The sequence below is a fragment of the Phalaenopsis equestris genome, unplaced genomic scaffold, assembly GCF_001263595.1.
Source record: "Phalaenopsis equestris unplaced genomic scaffold, ASM126359v1 Scaffold001269, whole genome shotgun sequence".
Lineage (NCBI taxonomy): Eukaryota > Viridiplantae > Streptophyta > Magnoliopsida > Asparagales > Orchidaceae > Phalaenopsis > Phalaenopsis equestris.
In genome coordinates, this window is record NW_018165708.1 from 344799 (window position 1) to 371562 (window position 26764).

Sequence of the window (26764 nt, forward strand, 5' to 3'; positions counted from 1 at the left end):
ATATATTGAGTAATATTTTTTAAAAAATTAATTGGCTACAAGGCTTCAAAGTTTTATAATCAATTAAAAATATAAATTTAAAAAGTAGAAAAAAAATTATTAAATTAAATTCAACTGATATTTTAATATAAACAATAATTGTTAAATCTTGCCGCAATCCTTAACATTTTATGGTTACGTGATTAGGATTGTCAAAATGACTCTTTGTTTGTGGACAGCGTGAATAGCTCATGATCGACTCGTTTAGCAAACGAGTCGAACACGAACATAATTTTTGAGCTTGAAATATAAAAGAGCAAAACACGAGCTAAGCCTGAGCTTGCTCGTGTTCGGCTCGTTTACACCCATACTCATGATCAACCAGTTCTCTTGCCTTTGCACTCAGTTTGGTCTTCTGGTCTTATTGGAGAGACTGCAAATTTGCACGCCAACATGTTTGTTTCTGTGAGAAGATCTAGTACATATTTTCTCTGGGAAAAAAATATACCCTCAGATTCGTAGGCTACTTCAATCTTAAGAAAGTATCCCCTCAAATTCATTGCTTAATATTATTTTTAATTATGCAGTCCATGTCTCATCATTATCACCGATAATGATGTCATCAACATACATAGTAAGTATAGTAGTGTAACCTTCATGTTGTCGAATGAAAATTGTATGGTATGCATTGATCTGCTGATATCTCATGCTCACCATAACCTTTCTAAACTTATCAAATCAGGCAGTCAAGTCATACAATGGCCTCTTGCGACTAGACACCTTGCCCACTGTCTGGACTGTGCTGAATTCTGGTGGTATCTCCATATATACATTTCAATTAACTCACCACGAAGAAATACATTCTTCACATTGAGTTGGTGTAACCTTCACCCACCATTCACTGCAAAAGAAACAAATGTACTTACTATGCTCTTTTTTGCTACTGGTGCAAATGTTTCATTATATTCAATCTGTACCCTTTGAGTCTTGCACCACTCCACCTTTCCTCGTGGAGTTTGTTTCACTGTGAAGATCCACTTGTACCCAATTGCCTTTTCCCTACTAGTAGTGGCACTATATCTAATGTTCAATTTTTATCGAGAGCCCTCAGCTCTTCCTGCATAGTCGCTTTCCACTTGGGATTCTCCTTAGCATCTTGCCAACACTTGGGTATAGAGACAATGTCCAAAAATACAATGAATGCTCCATGTAAAGATAATATGTTAGAATATGAAACAAAATTAGCAATGTTAAGTTCCCACTCAATACGATCGCAAGGTTGTCCCACATTATTGCGGGAGATCCTCCTTAAAATTGGGGGGTTAAAAGGAAGATGAATCATATCACATGGGAATTCAGAGTCAGAGGTTGATGGTGTCTCAAGAGTGGGGGAAGACCGGGATAAGGGACTAACTTGCACAAGTGGAACTACAGACACTGTTCCCACATTTAGCTTCCTACTTTGTGTATACAACTTTAGCTTACCTCCAACATGAATCCCATCATCTTTGGGTTCACTCTCCTTATTTTTCGGCTCCTCAATTAATTCCTCCCACATCACAGGGCAATGCATTGCTCCCTTGTGTACCACCCTCTCACCATTGCCACTCACCCCTTCTTGCCTTATAGCTTTAGTATCTGGCAAGTCATTGAAGGGTGAGGTCATCTCCCGGGTATAATATGGTTCAAAATCTCTAAATGACACATCCATGCTCACAAACAATTTCTTTTCTACCGAGCTCTAACAGTCATCCCTTCTGGGTAGCAAATAATCCACGAACACACATTTCATAGCTTTGACATCCAGCTTCCCTACCGATAGTTTGTTATCCTTCACAAAATATAAACATCCAAACACCTTCAATGGGAGGATCCCACTATTATTTACTTTCAATATTTGATAAGGAGACTTCCAATTCAACACCCTTTAAGGCATCCTATTGATCAATTGAGCACTTGTCCAACTCGATAAGTGCTTTGGGATATTCATTGTGATCATCATGCTTCGGGTAACCTTTAGAAGTTAGTCTATTCTTCATCTTCGCTACTCCATTTTACGTTAGTGTGTATTGACATGTGTTTTGATGTTCTTAACTTTTGAGCTGACAAGTATTCCCCAAATATTATGTCAGTATACTTTATCTTATTGTCAGACTTCAATACATTCACTATTGCATTATATTGAGTCTGGATTACCTTATGGAAGTCTTTAAAGTAAGCAAACACATCACCCTTATTTTTCATCAAATATAACCAAGTAACAAACGAAAAATAAACAATAAAAATTATAAAATATCGATAACGTTTATTGAACTTGTAGAACAAGGCCCCTAAACATTAGAATGAATCAAGTCAGAAACACTAGAACTTCTAATCCCAAAACTGATATAAGAGCTCCTCGTAAGCTTACCAAACTCACAAGCATTAAAAATAAGCTTTTGTTTATTTGCCTTTTATACGAAGAAGGATATAAACGACTCAATAAACTATAACAAGAGTGTCTCATGCATCTATGATGTAGCATCAACACATCCTCTACACTCCTCCCAGATTCTCCTACTCCACACTCTCTACCATTGATGTCAATGCTGAGTCCACCCCCTTTTGGTCCAAGTACTAGAGTTCATTAAGCCACTTTCGAGTCTGAAGTTCTGACCCATCTCTTTTTCTTGAAAGATCACCTTAGGATATCAAAGAAAATAACACATTTTAGTTGGAGAATAATGACACTAATGAATAAAATATTAACAAAAAAAGAAGCATGCAAAACATTGAACAATGTCATAAAATTGGCACCGCACACTGTACCCTTACAAATTACTGACTGTGATGTACCATTAACAGTCTAGATGTTATCTAATACTTCTAGCTAGCAGTACCTATCACATGCTGAGATGCACCAAAATCTATTATCCATTCTAATGATCCTGTAGTGGAAAAAAAGACAAGAGCATGTATATCATACATATTTTTGTTAGAATGAGCATAAGTGACAATGTTACCATTTGATGACGACTGGTTGGAAGCATCCGAAGCCCATCTCTTGCTGCTTTTTTCCTTCTTCTTTTACAACTCCAGACACTTATGATCGTCATTGGTAAATACTACACTTGTCTCTCCCTCCTTTGCTAACATCAAATTTGCCCGGTAGCCCACTTTTCCACCTTTTCAACCATCATGGCCACGACCTCTACCCTGTCTCTCTCTCCTTAGGTGGCCTAGGATAGGTCTTGATCACATGCTAGATTTAACCACAGTTGTAGCACTTGTGAGTCTCCCCTGAACTTCTATCATACCTGAGCTCGAGGCAACAAAAATTGATTTCGCACCCGGAAGTCCACTCGGCTCAGAGTGTAGCTTCATGCGACTCTCCTTTGGTATCATTGAAGCAATGTCCTCATCCAGAGAAGGAATGGTCTACCGAGTTAGGAGGATTGATTTCCTCTGATCAAAGGACGGGTTCATATGGGCAAAAAATTGCATAGTTCTCTTTTATGTAAAGATCTCTTTTTTGGACTCCGAATCGACACAACTAGACATCGGTCAGAAGTGATCAAGATCTGCCCACAGACGCGCTAATTGTTTAGCGTATTCTTGAATCGATCTATCATCTTGTACCATTGCTTCTATCTCACACTAAATCTGAAACACCCTCATGTGGTCCTCCATCCCAACATAGATCCTCTTCAGCTTTGCCCATATATCCCTTGCTTTTTGAATGTCATCTACTGAGGATAAAATTTATAGAACCATCGATTTAAGTAGCCACAAATGTAGATTAAGGCGTGTGTGATCCTCCACTTATCCCCTTCAACTATAACTCTTTGATTCATCCCCAGTCAGATATCCTTCTAGTTTCTTCCCTACTAAACCAGTCTTGATCCGATGAGACCAACTTAGATATGTGGCCGGTAAATCAAGCTTCAGATCCACAGAAGTTAAGTTTAGTTTCACCTTGTCGGAGCACATGCTGAGGTAGTGACTCCTATCAAGACGTTAACTCCCTATATGAGCCCGACCAAGATCTTCAAAACTTCGGGATCAATCGTCTCGAGAAGCTTCAACCCTTTCTTTCTCAGACTATCTTCATCACCTGACATCCTCAATCATAATGATTTAAGACAAGATCACAAATCAGATGTGATCCTATCGTTTACTTGGTTCCAGTACTAGTGCTTCAGTCGCGACTATAACGCGATCCTTCATCTCGACCTCCGACTACATAGCTGTCGCGATACTTCATGTGTGATCCCCTCCAGGTACGCCGTGCTATTTCGGTTTCGATCCCGAACATTGAGCGGCTGAAGGAGGAACTCCAAGTTGGGATGCTGTCGTTGCCTTTCCACAATTTAGCTAGCTTGATGCCAAGATGAACCAATCTCATGCCTTCATCCCGCGAACCCTTCCTAATTAGGGTGACTGTATCACAAGGAAGAAATAGCTGCGACGACTAGGCCTGATACCATGTAGAAAGAATTATTTAAAACCTAATCTATACATTCATAACATGGACTTAAATAGGGTATTACAACAAATGAAGCCCTAGACTTCGTCAATATAATCCTTTTACCAATAGGACCTTAAATAAGGTCCATTTCTCAAAAGCTTCATCCAAATCTAAGTTCATGGCAAAGAATAGAGGATCCAATTCACTAGAAAATAAAAGTCATAGTGATGTGCATATCAAGAGGACTCACCACTCTTACGAGATTTTCATATATACACTATGCTCAAAACAAAGAAGAAAGCCCAAAAATCTCATTAAAAGAGATTACCCCAGAAAATATCTTCTTCTACTTGTATGCAACAATGACATCATCAATCCTCTAAAATCCCTAAAACTAAGAGAGCATGAGGAACCAAGAGAAATCTCCGAACTTCATATGGATGCAAGCAAGAGCCAATCGAAAAATAAAAAATAACAAAAAAAAAGATCCTATAAATGCAGAAAACTCAAAATGATATTCACCCATGTATGCAAAACAAAAGGTCAGGAATCACAATTCACACATGCGAAAGGCAATTGCAAGCTTCCTTAAGATGAAATTCTCCTCTGTGAAAGAAAAATAGGTTTTCACGTACCAATAAGTCATAATATCTCAGACTTTCAGAGTTTCTCACCAAAAAGCGATTAGACAATTGCCTGACTTGTCTCACTAACCAAAAGAAAGGGAGCTACACCCTCACGCGGTTGGACTTGGATCTCTATGGCTGCCTGGATCGGAAGTTGAGCCGGTCGTTCACGGATTGGTGCCGGGGCAAGGATGGTCGCACCAGAAGCATGCACTGCTTTACTTCACAACTCATGATGGAGCAGCATTTAGCCGGACGACTTAGCCACATTATCCAGTATCTTCACCCTTAGTTTTTTATGGGCCACCTATTTGACCCGCTTTTCTCTCTTCGGTTGGCTTCCTCCTTCGGGTCTCTTTATGCCAACCAACCAAACTTCACCTGTAACGGTTCTGTTACTCTGGGGAAGAGGAAAGGAACAGTCGAAAGAGGAAACGGAGAAATGAAGAAGACGAAAAGAGGAGTCAAACAACCGGAAAGAAGGGAAGGGAAGCAAGTGGGTCGAAAGCCGAAGAGGTGACTTCGCCCAATAAATTGATGCGTGAGGAAGGAGAGGTGTTGAGAGTTTTTCTTACACGAGGATATAATGCCGTGAGGGAAGGAGAGGATGGCTGCTTTTCTTTGTTGCGTTGAGCGACCTGTAGGAGGAAGGAGAGTTGAAGGAGCCTATGCCATAGCCTACCAACGAAGAAGAAGAAGAGAGGAAGTGCATCGCAGAGGAGGGAGAGTTGAGCTTGTGTACTATCGAGAAGGTGAATATTGGCCTTTAAAAGAGAAGCATAATACTAAGTTAAATGTTGCCGGGATGAGAATGATTAGGTGGATGAATGGTTTTACACATAGAGACAATGCGAAATGATTATATCCGTGATAGAGTTGGTGCAGCTCCAGTGACGAACAAAATTAGAGAAAGTAGTCTTAGATGGTTTGGTCACATTAAACGTCGACCATCTGATGATTCGATTAGGAGAGTAGATGTTTTAGATTTGACTTAGGTTAAGAAGGCAGAGGTAGACTTAGGAAGACTTGGGTTTATTGTATAAAAAATGATCTTAATTTATTAGAACTAAATGAAAATATGACACTAAAAAGGACACGATGGAGAAAAAGGATTCATGTAGCCGACCACACGTAATGGGATTAAGGATTTGTTGTATAAAGAATTTATAAATGTTAAAAGTTTTTTGGCTGGTTTTAAGGAAAAAATCTGAAACCATTTCTTTGATAGGCTACAAATTGCCAAATGGCATATCTGTTGTGAAGAAATATTTATATTATTACTAAAGACACAACTACGACTGAAACATAAACTAACCTTGAAAATCTGATGTTTTTTTTCATTTTGAATTTGCTGAGCTTTCTCTGGTTCTGAGTTTGCCCATGCCTTCTTGAAATATGATGGATCTGAGTATCTTTTTAAACAAGCTCCATTTCCAGCACGATCATATCTTAAACATAAAACATTTCACATGAGCAACATCTTCATAGTTGATTTACACAGCACAGACACTTGGTAGACAACCCAAACATACTTGTCAAGCAGGTATAAGCATGGTGGATCTCGACAATCTTCATACGAATCCATTATAAATTGTGGCAAATCATCCCAAGATAGATGAGTATCCATAATACTGAGATCAGCATGCCAACCAGAACCTAAAAACTAACAAATTATCATTAGGGACACAGTGCAATAACTATCATCAGCCATCAACCAACAAAATCACACATTTTCTTCTGGTAAACTAGTTTAAAAATGTCCCATATTTCTGCATATTTTGTAATTAATATTGGAGAAGATGAAGCCTGCTTATGATTGAAAAATCATAAGCTAACTCCAGTCGAGGCATGCCTTGCTAAAATACTAATCTAAGTTAAAAGCAGTAAAACTAGCCCTCAGAATCGAATTCTTCACTCATGATTTTTTTTTAATAAAAAAGGATTCACCATTTTTAAGTTTCATGTGTGGAAAAAGCATTCCTTTTAAATACCATCTCAACTTCTGAAAGTTAACTGCCTTTCCAACAGTAACTATTATAATGAATGCAGCCTCTACAAATTGACTCTGCAACAACACCTTTTTGATTTGAACGACTTGTGTTTTATGCAGTTACAGATTACATAATTAAAAAAAGATCAATTGATTAACTTCATGAACTTGGGATTACTAGAAGCTACCAAAGATGTCCTTGTACAACCCACTTTTTTTGTTTTGCCATCATATAAAAAGAGAAATTTAGCTCACCAACATCTAAATGTATAAAGAATCATTTCAGCATAATTTACTTTTTAAAAGTCTAAATTTAGGCTGTTGGGGGAGCAGGAATTCTTAGAAGTAATACCAGTTTCATAAGCTAGGTCTATGTAACTTTCTTTTCTATGAACAGAATCTTCAATAGATGGAAGTGCATCTTCTATCTCTTTAATCCTGGAAAGCATTTTTTGTCCTCTTGCAGATGTGCTCATTACTTGCTCATGCAAGTTATGAAAGATTTCCGCACCAAACCTGAGAGTTCAAAAGACATTTGTTTAAGTTCATGCATAAAGAATATAAATAACATCTCAGATAAGAGAAAGCAGTAATTTCTATAGGAAAAGTGATGGCAATAACGATGGGAAACAACATAATCAAGCTCATCAACTGACTGTTAAACTGAACAAAGCGCACAACTTGTATTCTTCCTTGAAAGGACACTAGAAAATTTATGATTGAACTTTGCAAGAGTCCTCCTAGCACGCTAATTGATTATATTAAAATAATTTGCCTTCTTCCTACATTGCAAAACTAAATTTAATTTCTACTTGGAAATTTTAAAAAAAAGCTAACCATTTTTCTACATCATAATCTTAATCTAAAATTTTGGAATGACCTAGAATAATTAATACAAATGATTGATACCTTTTGAAGAAATAATTCTTTTGAAGAAATAATTTTTATTGGATGAGATTTAAATGGTCAAGTCGGTAGAGTGAAAAAAGTTTTTAGATGTATTCCTGATGACTATGATTTTGGAGTTATTAATGAAGAAGGTAGAATCACAGTAAATTTAGCTTTAGGTTATGATTTTGTTACTGTTAATATTTTATTTAAGAAAATAAATGAGCATATTATTACATATAAGAATTGATCTAATAAAACACAAATTGATTATTTTCTTACAAGAATAACATATCATCAAGAATGTAAAAATTGTAAGGTCATTCCAAGTGAAATTTTAATTACATAACATCGATTATTAGTTCTGAATTTTAAGATGAGAAATTGAAAGATAAAAAAATATAATGAAACTTTGTCATAGAATTAGACCGGGGCACCTAAAAGACACAAATAAATTAATTTTATGAGTAAAATTTAAGATTTCAAGATTTGAGATGCTCATGAAGAAGTTAATTTTATATGTGATAAAATAATAAGGATTATTAAACAAATGACAAGATGTACTTGGAGAATCAAAAGAAAAAAAAATATTATAAATAAAAATAGTTAGTGGTAGCAAGAAAACAAAGATATAAGAGGTTTTCTTATAAAAATTGGTTTAAATGTCAAAGCTTAAGAACTGAGAAAAAATGATGGCCCGTAGGGAATCTAAGAGAATAATTTGTGACGCTAAGAACTCTACTTATAGTGATATTTATAATAGATTAGATCTTAAAAAAGGTAAAATATATATGTATAAACTAGCCAAATAAAGATAAAAGAAAATTAAAATTCAATTTAAGTAACATGTAGTAAAGATGAAAATCAAAATGTGCTTTTCTTAAAGGAGAATATTCAACATAGGTAGGTGAGATATTTTAATAATCTTTTCAATGAAGTTTTTTAAAATATGATTGACCTTAATGATCTTAATATCACTAATAATAATATTTTTTTTATTTTTACCCTCGCATTGGTATAAATATAGTTGAAGAGGTTTAATAGAAACAAATATTAGAAAATCAGTAAGACCTGGTGATATCTAAATAGAGGTGAGGAAATTTTCAAGAGATTTAGGAGTTTCTTGGCTTACTAAAACAACTCAAATTGATTTCTCAGATATATTTTTTCGCAAGAGCTAATAGTGCTCATAATTCTATCAATAAAATGATTTTCATGATTAAAGAAGAAGAAAGTGAAATGAAATTACTTATCTAATATGTAAACTTTGATATTTATATTGGCTCCAAGCAATTTCTCAGGAAAGTAGCATACCATGCAGAGAGTGGTAAAACCAAAACATCAAATAACCAAAAGGTAAACCAAGAATCACAAAAGGGAAAGATGGTAGAATGCAAACCAACTAAAAACCACCACAAAGAACAAAAGAGAAAGAGAGATGTATACACAGAGAGAGAGAGACAACGTGAGGCGACGACACCAAGAATGGACAAAGGGTAGAAGGGGAACAATGATTCTGCCCTAAAACCACAGTGAGCGAAAAGGTGGAGAAAGCAAGTAGAGATATTTGTAGGGACAGAGGGAGGAATTTAAGGAAATGTAGAGGGGTAGCAATGTTATTTTGCACCCAAAACAAAGCCAAAACCGCAGAACGTAGCCTCACCTGCCCGTTTCAACTTTCATTGTTTCACGACCGCTCAACATCAAAAAGCACCAAGGAAGTGGCATCCCAAACACACCGATCGACATTTTGGGGCTGATAAGTAGCCAAAATGGCACCCCAAATGCACTCAAGATCTCCTTCTTGGAAAAGTCACCCTTTTCATTATCTTGTTCGCGGGCTGCTGAAAGGAGATCGAAGGAGGCAGTAGTGCGCACAACTACCCAGATGGGCTGAAGATGGCTTGCAGCCTGTTGGAGGTGCGGGGAAAGCGGTTGCATGCAGGAAGTGCAGGGAAGTCAACCGTCTGTAGGGAAGTGCACGGCTTGCAGGGAAGGGTAGGAAAGTTGGAGGGCTGCAGGGGAGTCAGCGACTTGTAGGGAAGTGTTGAGAAGTCGATGCCTGCAGGGAAGTGCAGGGAAGTTGGCGGTCTGCAGGAAATTACAGGGATAAATCGATGGCCTAGGGAAAGTGCAGGAAAGAATCAGTGGTTTGCAAGGAAGTGCAGGGAAGAGTCAGCGATCTGCAAGGAAGACGCTGGTAGCAGCTGAAAGGTGGAGGAACAGCGGAGGTAGTCACCAACTTGGACGAGTTATAGTCGGACCTCTTCTTGTCGTCGGATGCAACCCTCAGAATGGAAAAATGATGAAGGCGGAATTCTGAATTCAAGAATCAAGAAAAAAACTCCCTAATCTAAGCAAACAACACATATATAATAACGATTAATAAATAGATTATGCAAGGATTAGAAAAAGAAAAAAATAGAAAAGAAAGGACATATTAAAGACAAGGAGTAGAATAGAAGAGTAATAGAAAAGGAAGGGATAATAGGAGGGAAACAGAAAAAGAAAGGGGGAGCATGATGGGCGGCAAATCCTACCCCTCTCGTGGGCCGTCTGGTCCAGCAAGGGCTGGACTGGAACTCTTTTAAGGTCGGTTCAGTCGGTTCCCCTTCACAACCCCGAGTCACTTCCCTCTCATCATTCTTTTAAACTAAGGACTTAAGATTTCTGATGTATTTTCTCAGCATGAAGGTTACTAGATCGAAGAAAGGAATTTTTGTTTCCCAGTGGAAATATGTTCTTAATATTCCGAAGAAAATAGCGATGAGTGGTTATAGACCAACAAAAACTCCAATTGACCACAATTAGAAACTGAGAGATGAGGAGGGTGTGCTAGTGAATACAGCTCGATATTAAAAGTTGGTGGGAAAGTAGATATACATTTCACATACACGGCCAAATATCACCTCTGCTATAATTTTAGTAAGTCAGTTTATGCATTCACCCTCTGAGAAACACTGAAGTTGATAATGGGATTCTCATATACCTAAAAAGCACACCAGGTAAGGATTTATTCTCTCAGAAGACCACACAACATAACATAGAGACATATACTGATGCAGACTCAACGGGCTTAGTTATTGATAGGAGATTGACGTCCAGATACTACACTTATATTTGAAAAGATCTCGTAACATGGCTAAGAAGCAAAATGTAGCAGTAAGGAGTAGTGTCGAGTCATAATATCGAGCTATGGCTAATGGAGTATGTGAGATGTTATCACTGAAGAGAATTCTTGAAGAGTTGTGGATCTCGTTAAACATGCGAATGAAGCTGCACCGTGACAATAAAGTTGTCATAAACATTGCATAAATTCCAGTGCAACATGGTCACACAAAATATGTGGAGATTGATAGACACTTCATAAAAGAGAAGATTGATTGTGGAGCAATTTTCATGTCTTTCACTCCGACATTGCAACAAATAGCAGATATCATAACCAAAGGAATTTTCAGGTCTAATTTTGAGTTTTGTAAGCAAGTTGGTCATGATAGATATCTATGTTCCAACTTGAGGGAGGTGTTGGCTTTTTTAGGAAGATTTCATTTTTTAGTATCTTTTATTATTAATATTTTTTATTTTTGGGATTTGGAAATATTGATATGTCATAATTCCGATTTCCTTCTTTAATTATAGAGAGTTATGATAGATTTTATTACTTTCCAATTGTGAGAGTCATCCATCTCTATTTATCTTATAATTATTTTCTATGAAATTGAACAGGAATAATAATTTTTCCCCTCCCAAATCTTACATTTTCCACTCATTTTATTTGTTATGAAATTGATAAGCAATAACATCACCATGCTGTTTTTCAGCTTCTAGATCTTGAATTATGGTTCTTCAATGATTGGAGGTGTAGTGGCCCTAGTGATGTAATCTTCCATACATTTCTTGCATATATACATTATGATAAATTGCGATCTATAGATGAAGTTGTGGTCATTGAGTCCATGCCATATGATTTGGAATATGAAATCATCCTATAGAGACTGTTGGTGAAGCTAGCATTCGGATTTGATGTAACTTTAAACATTGGTCAACCCTTTGTACTAGTCATGCTGTGCTTCACTATTAAAGGTGGAATTTTCTCACTCTAACATATGTTGAAAATCAAGAAAAACAGCATATAAAGAATATAAATTTTTTATTTTGTAGCTTGTGAAAACCAAATAAAATGAGGGTTTTATTTAACATAATAGGAAAACCCACTCTTTATGAAAATAAAACCCAGCATATCATATCTTACTGAAACTTCCTAGTAAAGAAATAAGAAATATTACGTAAAAATTTATTTCAAAACAAGCATCCTACAAAAATACATGTTTATAAAAATTGCAATACTAAGTGGATTAATGAGCCACACTAAGTCATTCTTGGTGATTGAGCCTATGATGAATTCAAGCTAGTAGGGTCACCCTTGATTGTTTTCACATATGAAGATCTATCTACTCACAATAACATATTCACTAATGTAGCATTTGTTCAATGAATTTTCATTGAATAATAGGACATCAGTTCCAAGAAAATGCAACCTATGGAAAGATCATTAATCAAATTTTCTTCATAGAATTAAATAATAGCCAAAAGAATAGGACAAGGAAGCTCAATGTAGGATTGTAGGGTATCTGTCAACCAAATTTAACAAGAGAGTTAATGACCAATAAAGAGAAACTATCTTTGAGGTGCACTTGATGTTAGTGATAATGACCTGCATTTTCCATTTGTCCTTGCTATTGTAAGCATCAAGAAGTTTAAAACTAATTTGGTTATTGTGCCTAAATGATAAACTTAGCCTCAATGACGTGATGCAATCATATGTACATAAGCCATTGATAAGACTATAAACAATAGCAGCGCATCAAAACTATAGATCATCATCACAGTCATTAATATTCATGAACTTCAAGGAAATTTCATTGGTCCTCTTTGTTTGATTTCAACGATATGCTCCAAATCTAGTATCACACCACCTTCCACACAAGAATGATAAGCCCCCTTCTAATGCAAACTACATCTGATAAAATTCGAGATTACCGTTGATGGTGATGAGAGGCTTTTTTAAGGAGATTTATGGTTGTAAATGCTTATAGTTGTTTAATATATCATTTAAAGATGTGATATGAGTTTGTGACTTGAAAGTCAAGTCTTCTAATGGATATTGCAGAATGAATGTTACGGCTAGTCTGGATTAGGCTATTTTAGGTTGATTTGAAAGATCTTTTTTGAGAACAAATTTTCAGTAGTTTAATGGAGGAAAGTGATAGTATATGGTTGACTAAGGATACAAACTTATGATTTGAAATAGTTGGTAGAGTTTGATAATGTTCAAGGCCTTTTAGTGAAGCAAGGAACAATACTAGCTAACTATTCACCAAGGCTAAGCCAAGGGCCTTTAAGAGGGGTTTAGGTGGCTCTGTGAAGTCGGACGGAGGATGACATTGGTAAGATTTAGATCAAGAGAGAAAAGTAACAAATAAAGTTAAAAAGACAAAATTTAAATACCAACTTTGTTAATTAAATGCAATATAAAGGCCGTCAAACTCCAAACAAAGAAAAGAGCTCTCCAAAGTAATTACCAATTAAATATTAAACTTTTCCACTACATAATTGCAGGCGCGCACATGCACAAATATATATATATATATATATGTATGTATATATATATATATATATGTATGTATGTATATATATATATATATGTATGTATATATATATATATGTATGTTTATATATATCGTCATATGCTCATACATGGCGTCGGCAGCGACACGCTCTGCTAGGGTTTCACCCCATGACGATTCCAGGAGGTGATTCTATCGGCTTCTTCGCTTCTCTTCGGCGTCTCCCACAACGACGTTCATTCCCTGTCTCTCCTGTTAAAGTCGATTGCTCCCAGCCGCCTTCGTAGTCGACGAAACGCTCTTTCCGTCGTCGTCTGTTTCCTTAGACGAAGGCGCTATAGTCGTCTCCCGTAGCCGATCTTGCGTCTGTTTCCTTAGATGAAGGCACTACAGTTGTCTCGCTCCAGACGACCCGAGCCCGACAACGCCAATAGTTTCCTCACTTCCTTGCGGCCCGTCAGACCATTTCTTCCTCTTGTGAGGGAGATGGCCTCGACACTCCGTTCCTATGTAAATGCCCTTACCGGTGACTTGCCCATTCCTGCTCGTGCTTCCTGCTCGTGCCCCTCCTCCAGGTTCAGAGCCTGCTTTTGCTATCGATAAGTCCTGCAATGTTCCACAATCGTACCACGAGGTTCTTGAAGGTGGCGGTGAACACACTTTTATTAAAAAACTTGAAAAAAAAATGGTAAGCCTGCACTTATTCTCACTGAGGTTGAAACTGGTAATCTAGCGTCCTCTTGGCGTTTTGCTTTAGTGGAGAAATTTCTTTATGGTCACCCAAAACTGGAGATCATTAGAAAATAATTTGATGCTATGAAACTATTGGGCAGTTTGAACATTGGTCTACTAGACGGTCGACATATACTTATTCAGCTATCTCACGATGTCAATTACACTCGCATTTTCTCACGAAAAGTTATCAAATCGACAATCGTTTTATGAAAATTCTGAAGTGGACTGTCTGTTTTGATCAAAAAAACAGAGTCCCGTATCATTCCAGTTTGGATAAAGTTTCCGGGGTAAAACTACATCTGTTCAACATGAAAACTCTCTACTCTTCAACAACTGCTTACGGTAAGCCTCTCAAGGTGGATAGTCCTACTCTTTCTGTCATCAGACCCTCTGTGTCTTGTTTGTTAGTTAAGAGAGATATCACTCAACCAACTATGGATGAGATATGGATTGACACTATTCACACCGGGTATTGACAAAATGTTGAAATAAAACCACATCCTCCTTATTGCTCTCATTGTAGTATGTTTGACCACAATTCTACTATTTGCTATCGTTTGCATTCTCATATAAGGCCGAATATCGCTAAAGATCAACCATCTACCATCCTTGCTAAGAAAGTCCAATCCGATCATCTTTCCAACATCGCAGTTCCACATGAAGAACACCTTACTACAGGTGCAGATCCAAATATGCTGATACCACTTAATGCTATTGAAGAAGACTCACATGCCAAACACACGAGAGTGCTCTTTCGACCCGATAGAAGATCAGCTGGTACAACAAGTAGTTGCTTCTAGCGTTCAACAAGCTACACATATCCTACACACTTCAGACCATTCTGCAGATCAAGTGAGCCAATTTTCGGATGAGGAATGACAGATCTACATGAGGAGGAAAGAAAAAGAATGGATGACAACTTGAGCTAGGGAATCTATTGGATGATACATTGGTTACTAATGATAATGACACTCATCTGACCAATTTATTAGCTGACTCCTTTCTTAGAACTAGAGGCAGAGGCAAGACAAAATCGGGTCACTCTCCAGCTACCTGATACTCTTATTTTGACACATTTTAGTTTTTTATTTAGATCTCTTATGTTTTTTTGTTGTATTTTCTCTTTTTTGTAACCATTTGATTTTGTGGTTTTTGTGTGAGCTGGGTGCCATGTTTGAGACCTTCCACAAACTCTATCTGTACCATACTTTTTATTTAAGATATTAGCCTTTGGGCTTTCAAAAATATATATATAAAATTCATTGTGTACCATTTTTGAGGAAAAGACAGAGGAAAAAGAGGTAATCAATTACTAATGGTGGAGAGTTACCTAAAGCTCATTTAATACAAGCAATTTTCAAAACGAATCTATTAAAGGCAGCCAACAAAATAAGGTTCCAAGGATGAAAATTAAAATGCAAAATATAAAACTTAATTAATTAATAAATAATAGTTAAAATGATATTAAATCTAGGCCTTTCCAAGGGCTCTTGCACTCAGGATTTTGCTTACTTGGCCTTTTGCTCTTGCTCCTCTAATTGGATTTGTGAGCTCATTTGTTTGAACTATTTAGTGTGTAAAATCAACCCTTTTTTCAACATTGTTGGAAACCAAAATGAAAAAATTTTGAAAACTACGCTCAAAATGAAACCACTCAATTTTCTTATTTGGCTTTGTCTACCTCATTTAGAAAAATCATTATGAATATTACTTTCAACTTTATATATGTACATGTCATGTGCTTCTTAAATCATAAATTGATCGAAAGAACATTGCTTTGCTCGATTGAAAAGGAGCACTGTTGACTTCAAATTTGATGACATGGGCAAGGCATCTCTTGTATTTACTTAAAATTTTCTACTTCAAGTTTTGGCCAACGATCACACATTATCCTATTTGGTGTGCTATATCAACCCTCCCTTCACATTGTTGGTCACCCAAAAAGAGAAAATTTAAAGATTGCACTCAACATGAAAAAACTCAATTTTCTTTTTGCCTCGGTATACCTCTTATAGAAAAAACCACTATGAATAATTCCTTCAATTTTATATATGTACATGCCATGTGCTTCTTAAATCATAAAATTCATAAAATGATCATAAGAACATTGCTTTCTTTGATTGAAAGTGAACACTGCTGATTTTAAGTTTGAAAACATGGGCAAGTTATCTCTTGTATTTACTTACCTTTTTTCCACTTCAAGCCTTTGGCCAAACATCACACACACACACATTCCACACAGACACAGACACAGACACACACACACACACACACACACACACACACACACACACACACACACACACACACACACACACACACACACACACACACACACACACACACACACACACACACACACACACACACACACACACTCCACAAACAAACCCTACTAATCCTCTAGTCATCATCCATTTCTTCCTTTCCCTTGCCTTATCCACTATACATCATCCACCACTCCTCAAAACCCCAATATAAACCCTAATAACCTCTCTATCCAACCATCTATTTCACTCTCCAAAGCATCCTGAACCAAAGATCATTATCTCTACCTTTTAACCAAGGCACCAAATCTTCCAAACTCGAGCCCTTACCCATTTAAAAGCTAAATATAATTCCCTACATCATACAACTCCTGCCCACCCTATCCAACTACACAAAATCCAAACATGAGTTAACTTCAAAATACCCCAAGGCCTCACTCATATCCTTACATACCATCAAAAGCATCATTGCCTTCTTCCATGAACAATCCCTGAATTACCCCATTATATTAGTATCAAATCAAGGCTACAAGCGTGCTTTTTTTCAAGACATCTAAAGAGTATCTAAAAGGCACTAACAAGGAGATCTTAAAGACTATAAAAACTAAGGCATAATCCTCTATCACCAGACATTCAATATCCACTTGTGTAAACCCTACACCTCCGTGTGCTTTTAATTCGTAATAATTGAATTTTGCCATTTTTTTATATCAAATTAGAATTAATGTATGGTATATGAAAACTATATGAACATTTGCCTAACAACCAAGTAGATAAACATTACATATAACCTATCTTATCCTAACATAAAACCAATATACTCATTTTTAATTGAAAAATCAAATTTATAGATTGCAAATTCCACTCACAAAATAATTTTTCAATCTAAAAATATAAGAACATGATGTATATCATCAAGTTGTTTTCTTAAACACTATAATCTGAAATTAATTATTAAATAAGTATTTGAAGGTTTAAATCGGTTTTCTATATGCATTATAACCATTACACATGTTGATGCATAAATATCTCTTGAAAAAAAGCACATTCACCAAATTTTGTTTTGTAATCATACCTCGAATACCTCACCAAACTATTGCAAAGTTAGCAAAAAAGCAATAATGATAAATTAGACATTTTACAAACATGATAAAAGAACTTGAGAACAAATTACAACTCTTTAATAGTTAGAAATAAAACCCCACTAGCTGCAAAAATTGAGCCCGAGTTTCCGACTCATCAATGTAGATGAATAAAAACCCACTTGTTGCAATAAGAGTCTACATGTACAAAAATACCATCGTAAAACAAACAATAGGACTTACGATAATTATGATAGAAAAATAAAAATAGAACCCCTCACCGCCCCTCCTCTGTGATCAAAATAATTTTAAGATTAACAGAAATCGTCTAACTTTTCAACTAATACAATATGGTTTATTATCAGAGTTAATTTTGTAAAATTGTCCGCCGACATAAATCTACAAGAATAAAATTCTTGAAAAGAAATAAACTGATTTGGTAGAACTAAACTAATGTAGATTAAACTAAAAAAAATGTAAATAACAAAACACTGTTTAGAATATAATGATAGGAAGTTATATCGATAACTCATAAATTGAAGAAAGAAAAGACTAAAGTTACCAAATCATTGAGAATTTGTTTTCTTCTTCCAAATGTACAAATTATGATTGATTTGTTGCTAATAAATTTAGAATTAACCTAAGAATTGAATTTAAGAATGATGTTGAACTCTAAGATCCATTGACTTCACAAAATGAACTTCGTTACGCTTTTCAATTGAAAAATAAGAAGAATTGATTTGTGGTTCTATGCCCGATGGACTAAACACTCATGCACCAACTCCTAGGTTTACTACTAGACCTCTTCCTCCTTTTGCATTTACTAGTATTTCCCAAAATAGCATTTCGATTGATTCTACTTCAAGACCACTTGGGATATGATCTGCTTTAAATATCATAAAAAAATATAACATGCAAATCAATGTAATGTACATTTTCTATTTTTAAAAATAGATTTAAATATTGAAGTTCAAATCTTTTACCATGTAACTAATTGTACACATTCATCTAATTAGAAAGTTAATACTAAGAATAATTTCCATTTGACTTCTATGAATGCATCTCAGTTAAGAAATATGTTTTTAAGGATTGTAGAATATTTTTCATATGTATGTCACTTGTAATGAAAGAATGTAGATTAGTTTTTTTTTTCATTTTTATCTTAATAGAGATTAGTTATTGATGGTGATAATGCTATGAATGTTCTATTCATGCACTCACAAAAAAGATAACTTTATGTATGGATAAGATTTTCATGTTAGCTACCAAACCACAAAACTTTGTCTGTAACTACTAGATGTTTAAATTCTATTTAGTTAGTTGTGAGAATAAGATTTGATATGACATCCTCCCAATTGACAGTATACATATTCTCTTAAGCAGATTATGACTTATAACATGAATATAATTCATTATAATCATAGTAATACTTATGTTTCCAGACACAAAGGCAAAACCATCATATTATTTCCCATAAATCCATTGAAAAAAAAAACAACCTAAACCTCATGAGTCTGTTTTTTGAAAAAAAATTATGCCTAACCAAAAGAAGAAGGCCAAACAAAAAGAAAAAGGCCAAACATTAACTAATTATGATTGGATCCCATTCTATCTTTGATTTCCCTTACAACCAATATCTTAGAGACCCCTTTTACTGAGTCCACGATTGCTATTTTTTATTCCAAGCATAGGATTCACATTGGAAACATTTAATTTATAAGCCAAAAAAGAGTTTTCTTAATGAGGCTTTCCCTCGCCTTCTTCATGTGAAGAAAGTCACATACATTGCTATTGAAATTCACATAATTTTACTTGTCTCAAACACTCTAATCGTGTTTTTTTAATATTTTACTTGAAAAGTTATAAAATATGAGAGAAATCCATGATATCATAAATTTCATCCATATAATATAATTGCCAAATGTTACTCACCATCAAATGAATCCAATTGAGCACACTGAGTTAATAAAAGTACTTATTTGCTTAAGAAATGATCTCTTTAAAAAATTTTACTCCATGTGATGTGTATATCAATTGGCTTTAAAAAATGATGGTTCTTATACCATGTGTACTTATTTATAGTTGGGTCATAAAAAATTCATGATCAAGTATAGATTTCACATACCTTAGTTAAATGACATACATAATTTAGTTCCAAGCTCAAGTTCCTTCTTAAAAATATATTTAACAAATGATTATCATCAAATTAAAAGCAATTAAATGAATGGAAATTTGTATTTAAAACATTTGATGTAATGTAGGAATGGCTGGTCATATTTTTTTGCTTTTTCAATGCTCGTAGTACATTCAAAGTTAATCATAAGAAAAAGTATAGTCTTCTTAATTTGATAAAATCTTAAATTTAGTTATATTGAGTCAACATTTAAAGTACTTAAAACCACTTTGAACAAATTTGAAATATAAAACAATTTTAAAAATTTGAAGAAACATTTTTTCATGCAAGAAACATAAAAAACTTTTGGGCTTCATCATATCTACTAATGGACTTAAATCATATCCCATAGGACTCGGCATCAAAGCTAGTTCAAATACCGCCTATTATGGGTACCCTGAGATTAATTAAGGATAAGCCTAACACAACAATTCTTAAAATCATGTTTAACACAAAATATTAAAACTAAAAACATAAGTTTAAACTCTTTAATTGAAAATGAGTTAGCCCGTTGTTATATTATGACAAGCTTTGGTCTCCTTTTATTTCATTTCATATGCTCCTCCCTTAGAAGAAAACTAAATATTGTCCACTTTTTCTTAACAAGCCTTATGGTTTATCTCATTGGTGCAACTTTATAAGAGGGAATCTATCTTAAGAGTGCTCCAATATGAGTAGACTTACTTTTAGAATTACTATTTAAACTCCAACGATATACCAAATGAAACATGATGTGTAGGAGCTCCACTTTACCATACTTTTAAGGAATCTCACATTGAATCCTTAAGGAATGTCCAATACTTCTCTGACAGTCAAAGGGAACATGTCACATATGCATAAGAAAACATTGTGAATAATAGCAAACGCACCTCTACCAATGGCTACAAAAGTAACAAAATATCCAATTGAAAAAAACCATACATCTTATATCCAAAAGGCTAAAACTATTGTGAAAAAAGAAGAACTCTCCCTACTGCCTATATGATGTGTAGAAAGCTGTGACAAGGTTTTATATGAGACAACTACCTCTTAGTAACAGTACATCCAAGAAGATGCTTATCAATATCATGAAACTTATATTGGAAAGTAGATCTGGTCCTTTCTTTTTTGGGTTTTTGCTACTTGAAAGAAGATGAAAAGAATCGATTGGAATCCAACTCCCAAAAGTTGCTAATAAATAAGCCTCATTTTCATCTACTTGACTCACATATCATCGAATTAGTCAAACCTATTAATCTTCTAAAGTCCTATATTTTGTCATCAACATTTCTTTCAATGTCCTCATTGAGAAATTGAGGGTGCAAAGAAAAGAAATCGTGAAGAGCAGGATGAAACTTGAGAATCATAAGTTCAATGAGAAGCTGAAGCCTCAAAGGTAGCTATTGGAGAAAATTCCAAGGAGTGTGACCCAAGCATTATTCAATCAGTTAAGCTCGAACATTAAAAAATGGCACATTCGATTATTATGGGCCAAGGAGCCATCATTACTAGCACATAAGATACGTATGGTGGAGTGATTATGAATAGAGCAAGTCCATAACTAAAATAATATCCTATGGTAATCCACATTGAGGGAACTAAACAAAAAATTCTCTCCTTCCACAGGAATAACTGAGAACAATCGAAGTTTGGACTATGTGGACATCCTCCTCTCCGTAAAGGGAGGCCATTACTCTTATGCAAACGTTACTCCATTAACATGATCATAAAGAATCCACTTATGCAAAAACTTAAAATAACTCTTACAAAGGGCTTATTGACCTTTAAAGCATCAACTTGACTTTAAGACCATGCCACGCAAAGAACAAGAAAGAGGAAAAAAAGGACCAAGTTGTGAGGATCAATGTCATTGGCTCCAATGTTTTTTATTGGTTGTCATTAAAGAAGGACATTAACTATCACACTTGCCTACAATAAATAAGGAAAAATGAAGTATCACATGCCTATCCGATGAAGACACACCATGTAATCACTTGAAAGAAGTACTGCCACATCATATTAATGGGAAACAACAAAATGACCATTAGTAATGATACCAAAAGTTTATGCCTCACATCATGACAAATGGATGAAACCATGTATTACAAGATAGTATGAGACATGAAGACTTTGAAAACTCATTAGGGTTAAGATAAAAAAGATTGCAGACAAGCACAACTAAATACTTATTTAATGCCCAAATTGATCGTTAAAAAATGAACCATGGGTCGAAGCCAACATAAGTGTGACTCCAAAAGGACACATATATACTTCCACAAAAGAGGGTTAATTCATAGTGACAAAGATAACTCTATGAAGACTAGCTCCCACGAAGGAAAAAGAAATAGATAACGGAGCAAGGTAAGAACAAAGGAAGAAAGACAAAGAAGCAAGTTGTGATGATTGACGACATCTGTTTTAATGTTATTTATAGGCCATGATTGAATTGTCTCCAGCACTCATGTCTGCCATTAGGAAGGAAGATCATTTACACCTGCCTAGCATAAGGTAGAAAGAGCCATTGCCCTAAAAATCTAGTGGAAGCTTGCCATGTGCATTTTCAAGAAAATATTTACAAGTAATCTTAATAGGAAACAATGAAATGCTCTTTGGTTATGACGACAAAAAATCATGCCTCACAGGAATACCAATGGATAAAGCCAAACATTGCAAAATAGCTTTAAGATTATGATACCTTGACAACTTATCATAATTCAAACCATTTTTTTTTTCTTAAGGCTCACCTTTCTAAGCAAAATGGTTTCAAAATAAGGGAGGCTAATGTGGGAAGAAAAATCTATTCTCTTGAAATGTATAGACTATACTTTGGTGAAACATTTTGGATGATTGATTCACTGGAGTTTGTAAGGTATGAGATTGATAAAAGACAAGATATTCAATTAGGTAGGGAGTGCCAAAATATCTAGATTGGCTTAGAGAACTTTGATGGCATGATAACTCTATAGCTCCAATATTGTCAATCTAAGCCGAATAGTAGCAAAAATATGAGGTCCGCTGTTAGAGTTAACTCCTTGCTCAGATTAGAAAAATTAGATTGACACAAAGAAAGCTCAGAAGCTAAAAAGACAAATATTAAACAAAGCAAGCGTTGGTAAATTGTATGCAGGGTGCCCTTAAGATCGCATAAGACATTTCCAACACTTAAATGACATGCACAAAACATGAATGCACATTAGTTATCAATAATGAATGTGTACGTCAAAATTACCTATGTGAGCCAATGAATTAAGGTGAAAATACATCTTGAGATCAAAGATAAAATTTTTTCGACCACAACAAATCTACATAAAGAAAATGTGCCCCTTTCAAATATGGTTTGTGTAGAATGATATGACAAAGATTCTATAGAAGAAAATTATGCGACAATAGTAATAATTAAGAGAAAATGATTCCAACAATGTAGGCCATCTTACTTCAAAACAATCTTACTCAACATTGGAGGCCATCTAATTTTTGGAAAGGAAATTTGATGTTTTTCTAGGCATTTGCTATTTAGAAGAAGAAAAAGAAGTAAAAATGATTCCCTGTCATCAACTTCCCACTCAATCTGTCTCTCCTCTTAGTCTCCTTGACTTATGAATTAGCCGATCTACCAATCTCTCTTGAATCTTTTATAGTCCCACATTTGAATGTCAACAATGGTTGAATCCACTCCATTAAAAGAGAGCAAATGCTTCTACTTGTATGATATTTTTTTATTTAACAGTTCTCGACACAAAAAATAATAAACTTTACAACATAGAAAATTTTCAATAAGAGGAACTTTTAAAAACATTAACATCATGTGAGATGATTGCAATGACATCCTCTCAAACTAAATAAAGCTTAGTGTCCATTATAGATGAGCAACAAACACAAAACCCAAACTAAGAGAAGAATCCTAATAAGAACATAATATATGAAACACGTGAAATAGAGAAGAATCTCGATCATTGACAACACAGAGGCACTACATGGTCTCAACGAGCCTTGAGATGACAACTCTACCATGGATTCCTCCTAACTAGACATGGCAAAAATTGATTAACATAAAAATATTTTCCTTAGTTCCACTCATTAAAAATATTATAATAATCAATATTACCTCAATTACCCCCTTCAGTTGTAGGTCCACTCATACATTCAAAAACAACATTAAACCTTTATCCCACTAAGTGGTGTCAGCTACATGAATCATTCTTCTCTATTGTGTCATATTGAGTGTCATATTTTCATTTAATTCTAATAAATTAAGACTATTCCAAAAAATAAAGAAAATTCCGATCATTCCCTTTGCTCAAGTTTCTAGTTGAATCGTCAAACCAAAAAGAAAATTTAAATAATCCAACTAGAGCACAAAAAATTAATTAAAAACCTAAGGTGCATTTTGGCTACGAGTAGATTTAATAAATCTTGTAAATTAGGATCAAATAAATTTAGAGGCATTTCAATCATAAAACATATATGCTATAATAGAGGTAAATGCAATTAAATCCTAATAAATTATTATTTGGCAATTTATTTTAGGATTTTCTATTAGTACAAATAGAAGTTCAATATTAAGTATTGATGATGTAATAATTAGGGCTAAACAATTTATTCTAATTTTTTATTATGTCTAATTATATGAATCATTAAATATTAGTTTAATATGCTAATTAAATATTTACTTATATTCAATCAATTTAAATAGAATTAATATTAATTTAATCAAGTTAATTATTTTTAATTTACTAAGATGATAAAAATAATTTTATTTTTATAAATTCTAATTAAACTAACATAATATTTTTTTTGATTAGTTATTAAGAACTTATAAATCTAATTAAGAGTATAAAACTCTATTTAATCAAATTAAATACAAATAATATTAATTTAATGAACATAAATATTTTTTAAGTAAGTAATACATGTCCTAAATTCTCTCCCTTCTTCTCCTACTCGAATCGCTGGACAAAAAAAGAAGTGTAGAAGTCACGATGGGAGCTTGCTCTCCATCTGTAGGATTTTGATCATGTGTTAGAAACTCTCATCTTTCTTACGCTTTTATTCCTACCCAAAACCCCCAAGGAATTAAAAGTGAGGAAGTCGCAACATACTCTTCTTCAAGGTGGTCATGCATGAGTATTCTACATATTTCTACACCTTTCACGCATGTTCTTTCACTAATTCTCTGATTGAAGAAATTTGAGAATTAGGCCGCAAAAAAGAAATGGCATTCAAGATTTTGTGGGATTTGAAAGGTCAGTTCAATGATTTGGCAAAATTTATGCTAAATTCAGCATAAATTCAGGTTAAATCCAGCTACCTAAGAGGTTGTTTGGTTCAAGTAGGATTTAAATAAAACAAGATTCGTAAATCTAATAAATCCAGATATAGCAAATCCTAAATTTTATTTGGTATAATAGAGGTTAAATTAGGTTAAATCCAGAGAAACTATTTAGCTACTTATTTTAGGATTTAAATCTACTAGTCATGTAGACAAGGGAGTTAAATTGAATACATGTTAATTACTTAAAAAAATTATTAAAAAAATTAAAAATTTGCATGATTATGATACCTATTATATTTATTTCACTATGCCGATCTGAACTAGACTAAATAAATCATAGTTACTTCCGGATTAAAGTTCAATCCATCCAATGCACAAATTTACTAAGTCCAGAGTTCAAGGTGAACATGGAGAGAAAGGAGATATTAACATTCTATAGGATTTAAAATTGTCATTTTCTCTGTTCGGCAGGATTTAGGTTAGTTCCAGCTCAAATCCTGCTACCAAACAGCACCTGAATGTGGCTCGGAATCGATATCATCAGATGCTAAACTTAAATTCAAAGAAGAATACAAGAAGAGAGGCAGACGGGAAACTCACTCGGCGACATCACCGAGCTGCCGCAAAATACCAACCAGCCCGGCGACTGCAACTCCATGGAGGATAGCTTCCGCGTCCTCCTTCCCGGAGGCAGCGTTTCGGTAGAGCTCCGGACCTCCGAGCCCATACTCGTTTCTCAATTCCAATCGCGCAAGCGGCATTCTCTATCTTTCTCTCTGAAACCAGTGAGAAGACGCCACACTCTGAAGCTGGGAATTGAACTCGGGCTGCGAGCTTCGATGGGCAGGACGGCGACGAGTACCAGAAAATACTTTTTGGGGCGGGCGGTGATGAGACTGCGGTGAGTCGACCGCCTAACTGTCGAACTCGCGCCTTTAGGTGGCGAGCGCGACGTTGCCCACAGCACAAGGCACCTCCACTGCTTAACGGTGTTGCCTTTCTGCATCTCTGTGATCTGGTTACCGGCTCAAATAATCATAATCTTAAAAACAGGCCTTTTAAAAAAAAGAAGATTTCCATACATGTATTTATTTCCTAACACTAAAATTTTAATTATTTACCTGCATACATCTTATATGTGCATGTCTATGCATGTGAAGGATGTATTTCAATTTTTAGAAATTAAAATAGTGATATTTTTCATGTAATAAAAATAATTTGAGTAATATAAAGGTAAAAAAAAAAAATTTATGAGTTATATTGTGTGCGAATGTCCCTTAAAAAAAAGAGAGAACGGATTCCCTCTTCTGAAGTGTTGCCTTGATTTGATCTGGTACTAAAGTATATTTGTTATTTAAAATATTTATAAACATAAATAATAAAATTAAATGGACCATAAACTAGTTGTATAGTGTTATTCAATTCAATTTTGAGGGAAAAAAATAATCACTTGAATTGATTCGATGTCATTTTTTTTTATTTTTCATAAGATTAATTTAAGAATATTAAAATTTCATGGATTACTACTTTGGGATTAATATTGCATTTATTAGAAAATGAGTATCTTTTACTTAATGTATATTGTTGGATTTATATATGTCAATGATAAGAATGAGGGTAAGATAGGTTAGAAGTCGAGAAAAAAAAGGTGTGGCATAAGAAGAATAGCTTAGAAGTAATCATTACAACATAAAAGTTC

The 26764-nt window shown here is 34.7% G+C and overlaps 1 protein-coding gene across 3 annotated transcripts in view; it reads right to left on the minus strand.

The window, feature by feature from the left end:
* LOC110033729 (protein SCAR3) overlaps nucleotides 1-26085 on the minus strand; it is a 33339-nt gene extending 7254 nt beyond the window's left edge. For 2 of the 3 annotated variants that reach the window (XM_020737789.1, XM_020737791.1), the window contains exons 1-4: nucleotides 25666-26085; nucleotides 7395-7558; nucleotides 6585-6708; nucleotides 6368-6500 (exon numbers count right to left, since the gene is read on the minus strand). In XM_020737789.1, the coding sequence (XP_020593448.1) occupies nucleotides 6368-6500; nucleotides 6585-6708; nucleotides 7395-7558; nucleotides 25666-25826 (582 nt within the window). In that variant the 5' untranslated portion in view covers nucleotides 25827-26085. The remainder of the gene's footprint in view (nucleotides 1-6367; nucleotides 6501-6584; nucleotides 6709-7394; nucleotides 7559-25665) is intronic. The other variant, XM_020737790.1, reaches the window with a different exon arrangement.
* Between the last annotated feature and the right edge of the window lie 679 nt (nucleotides 26086-26764).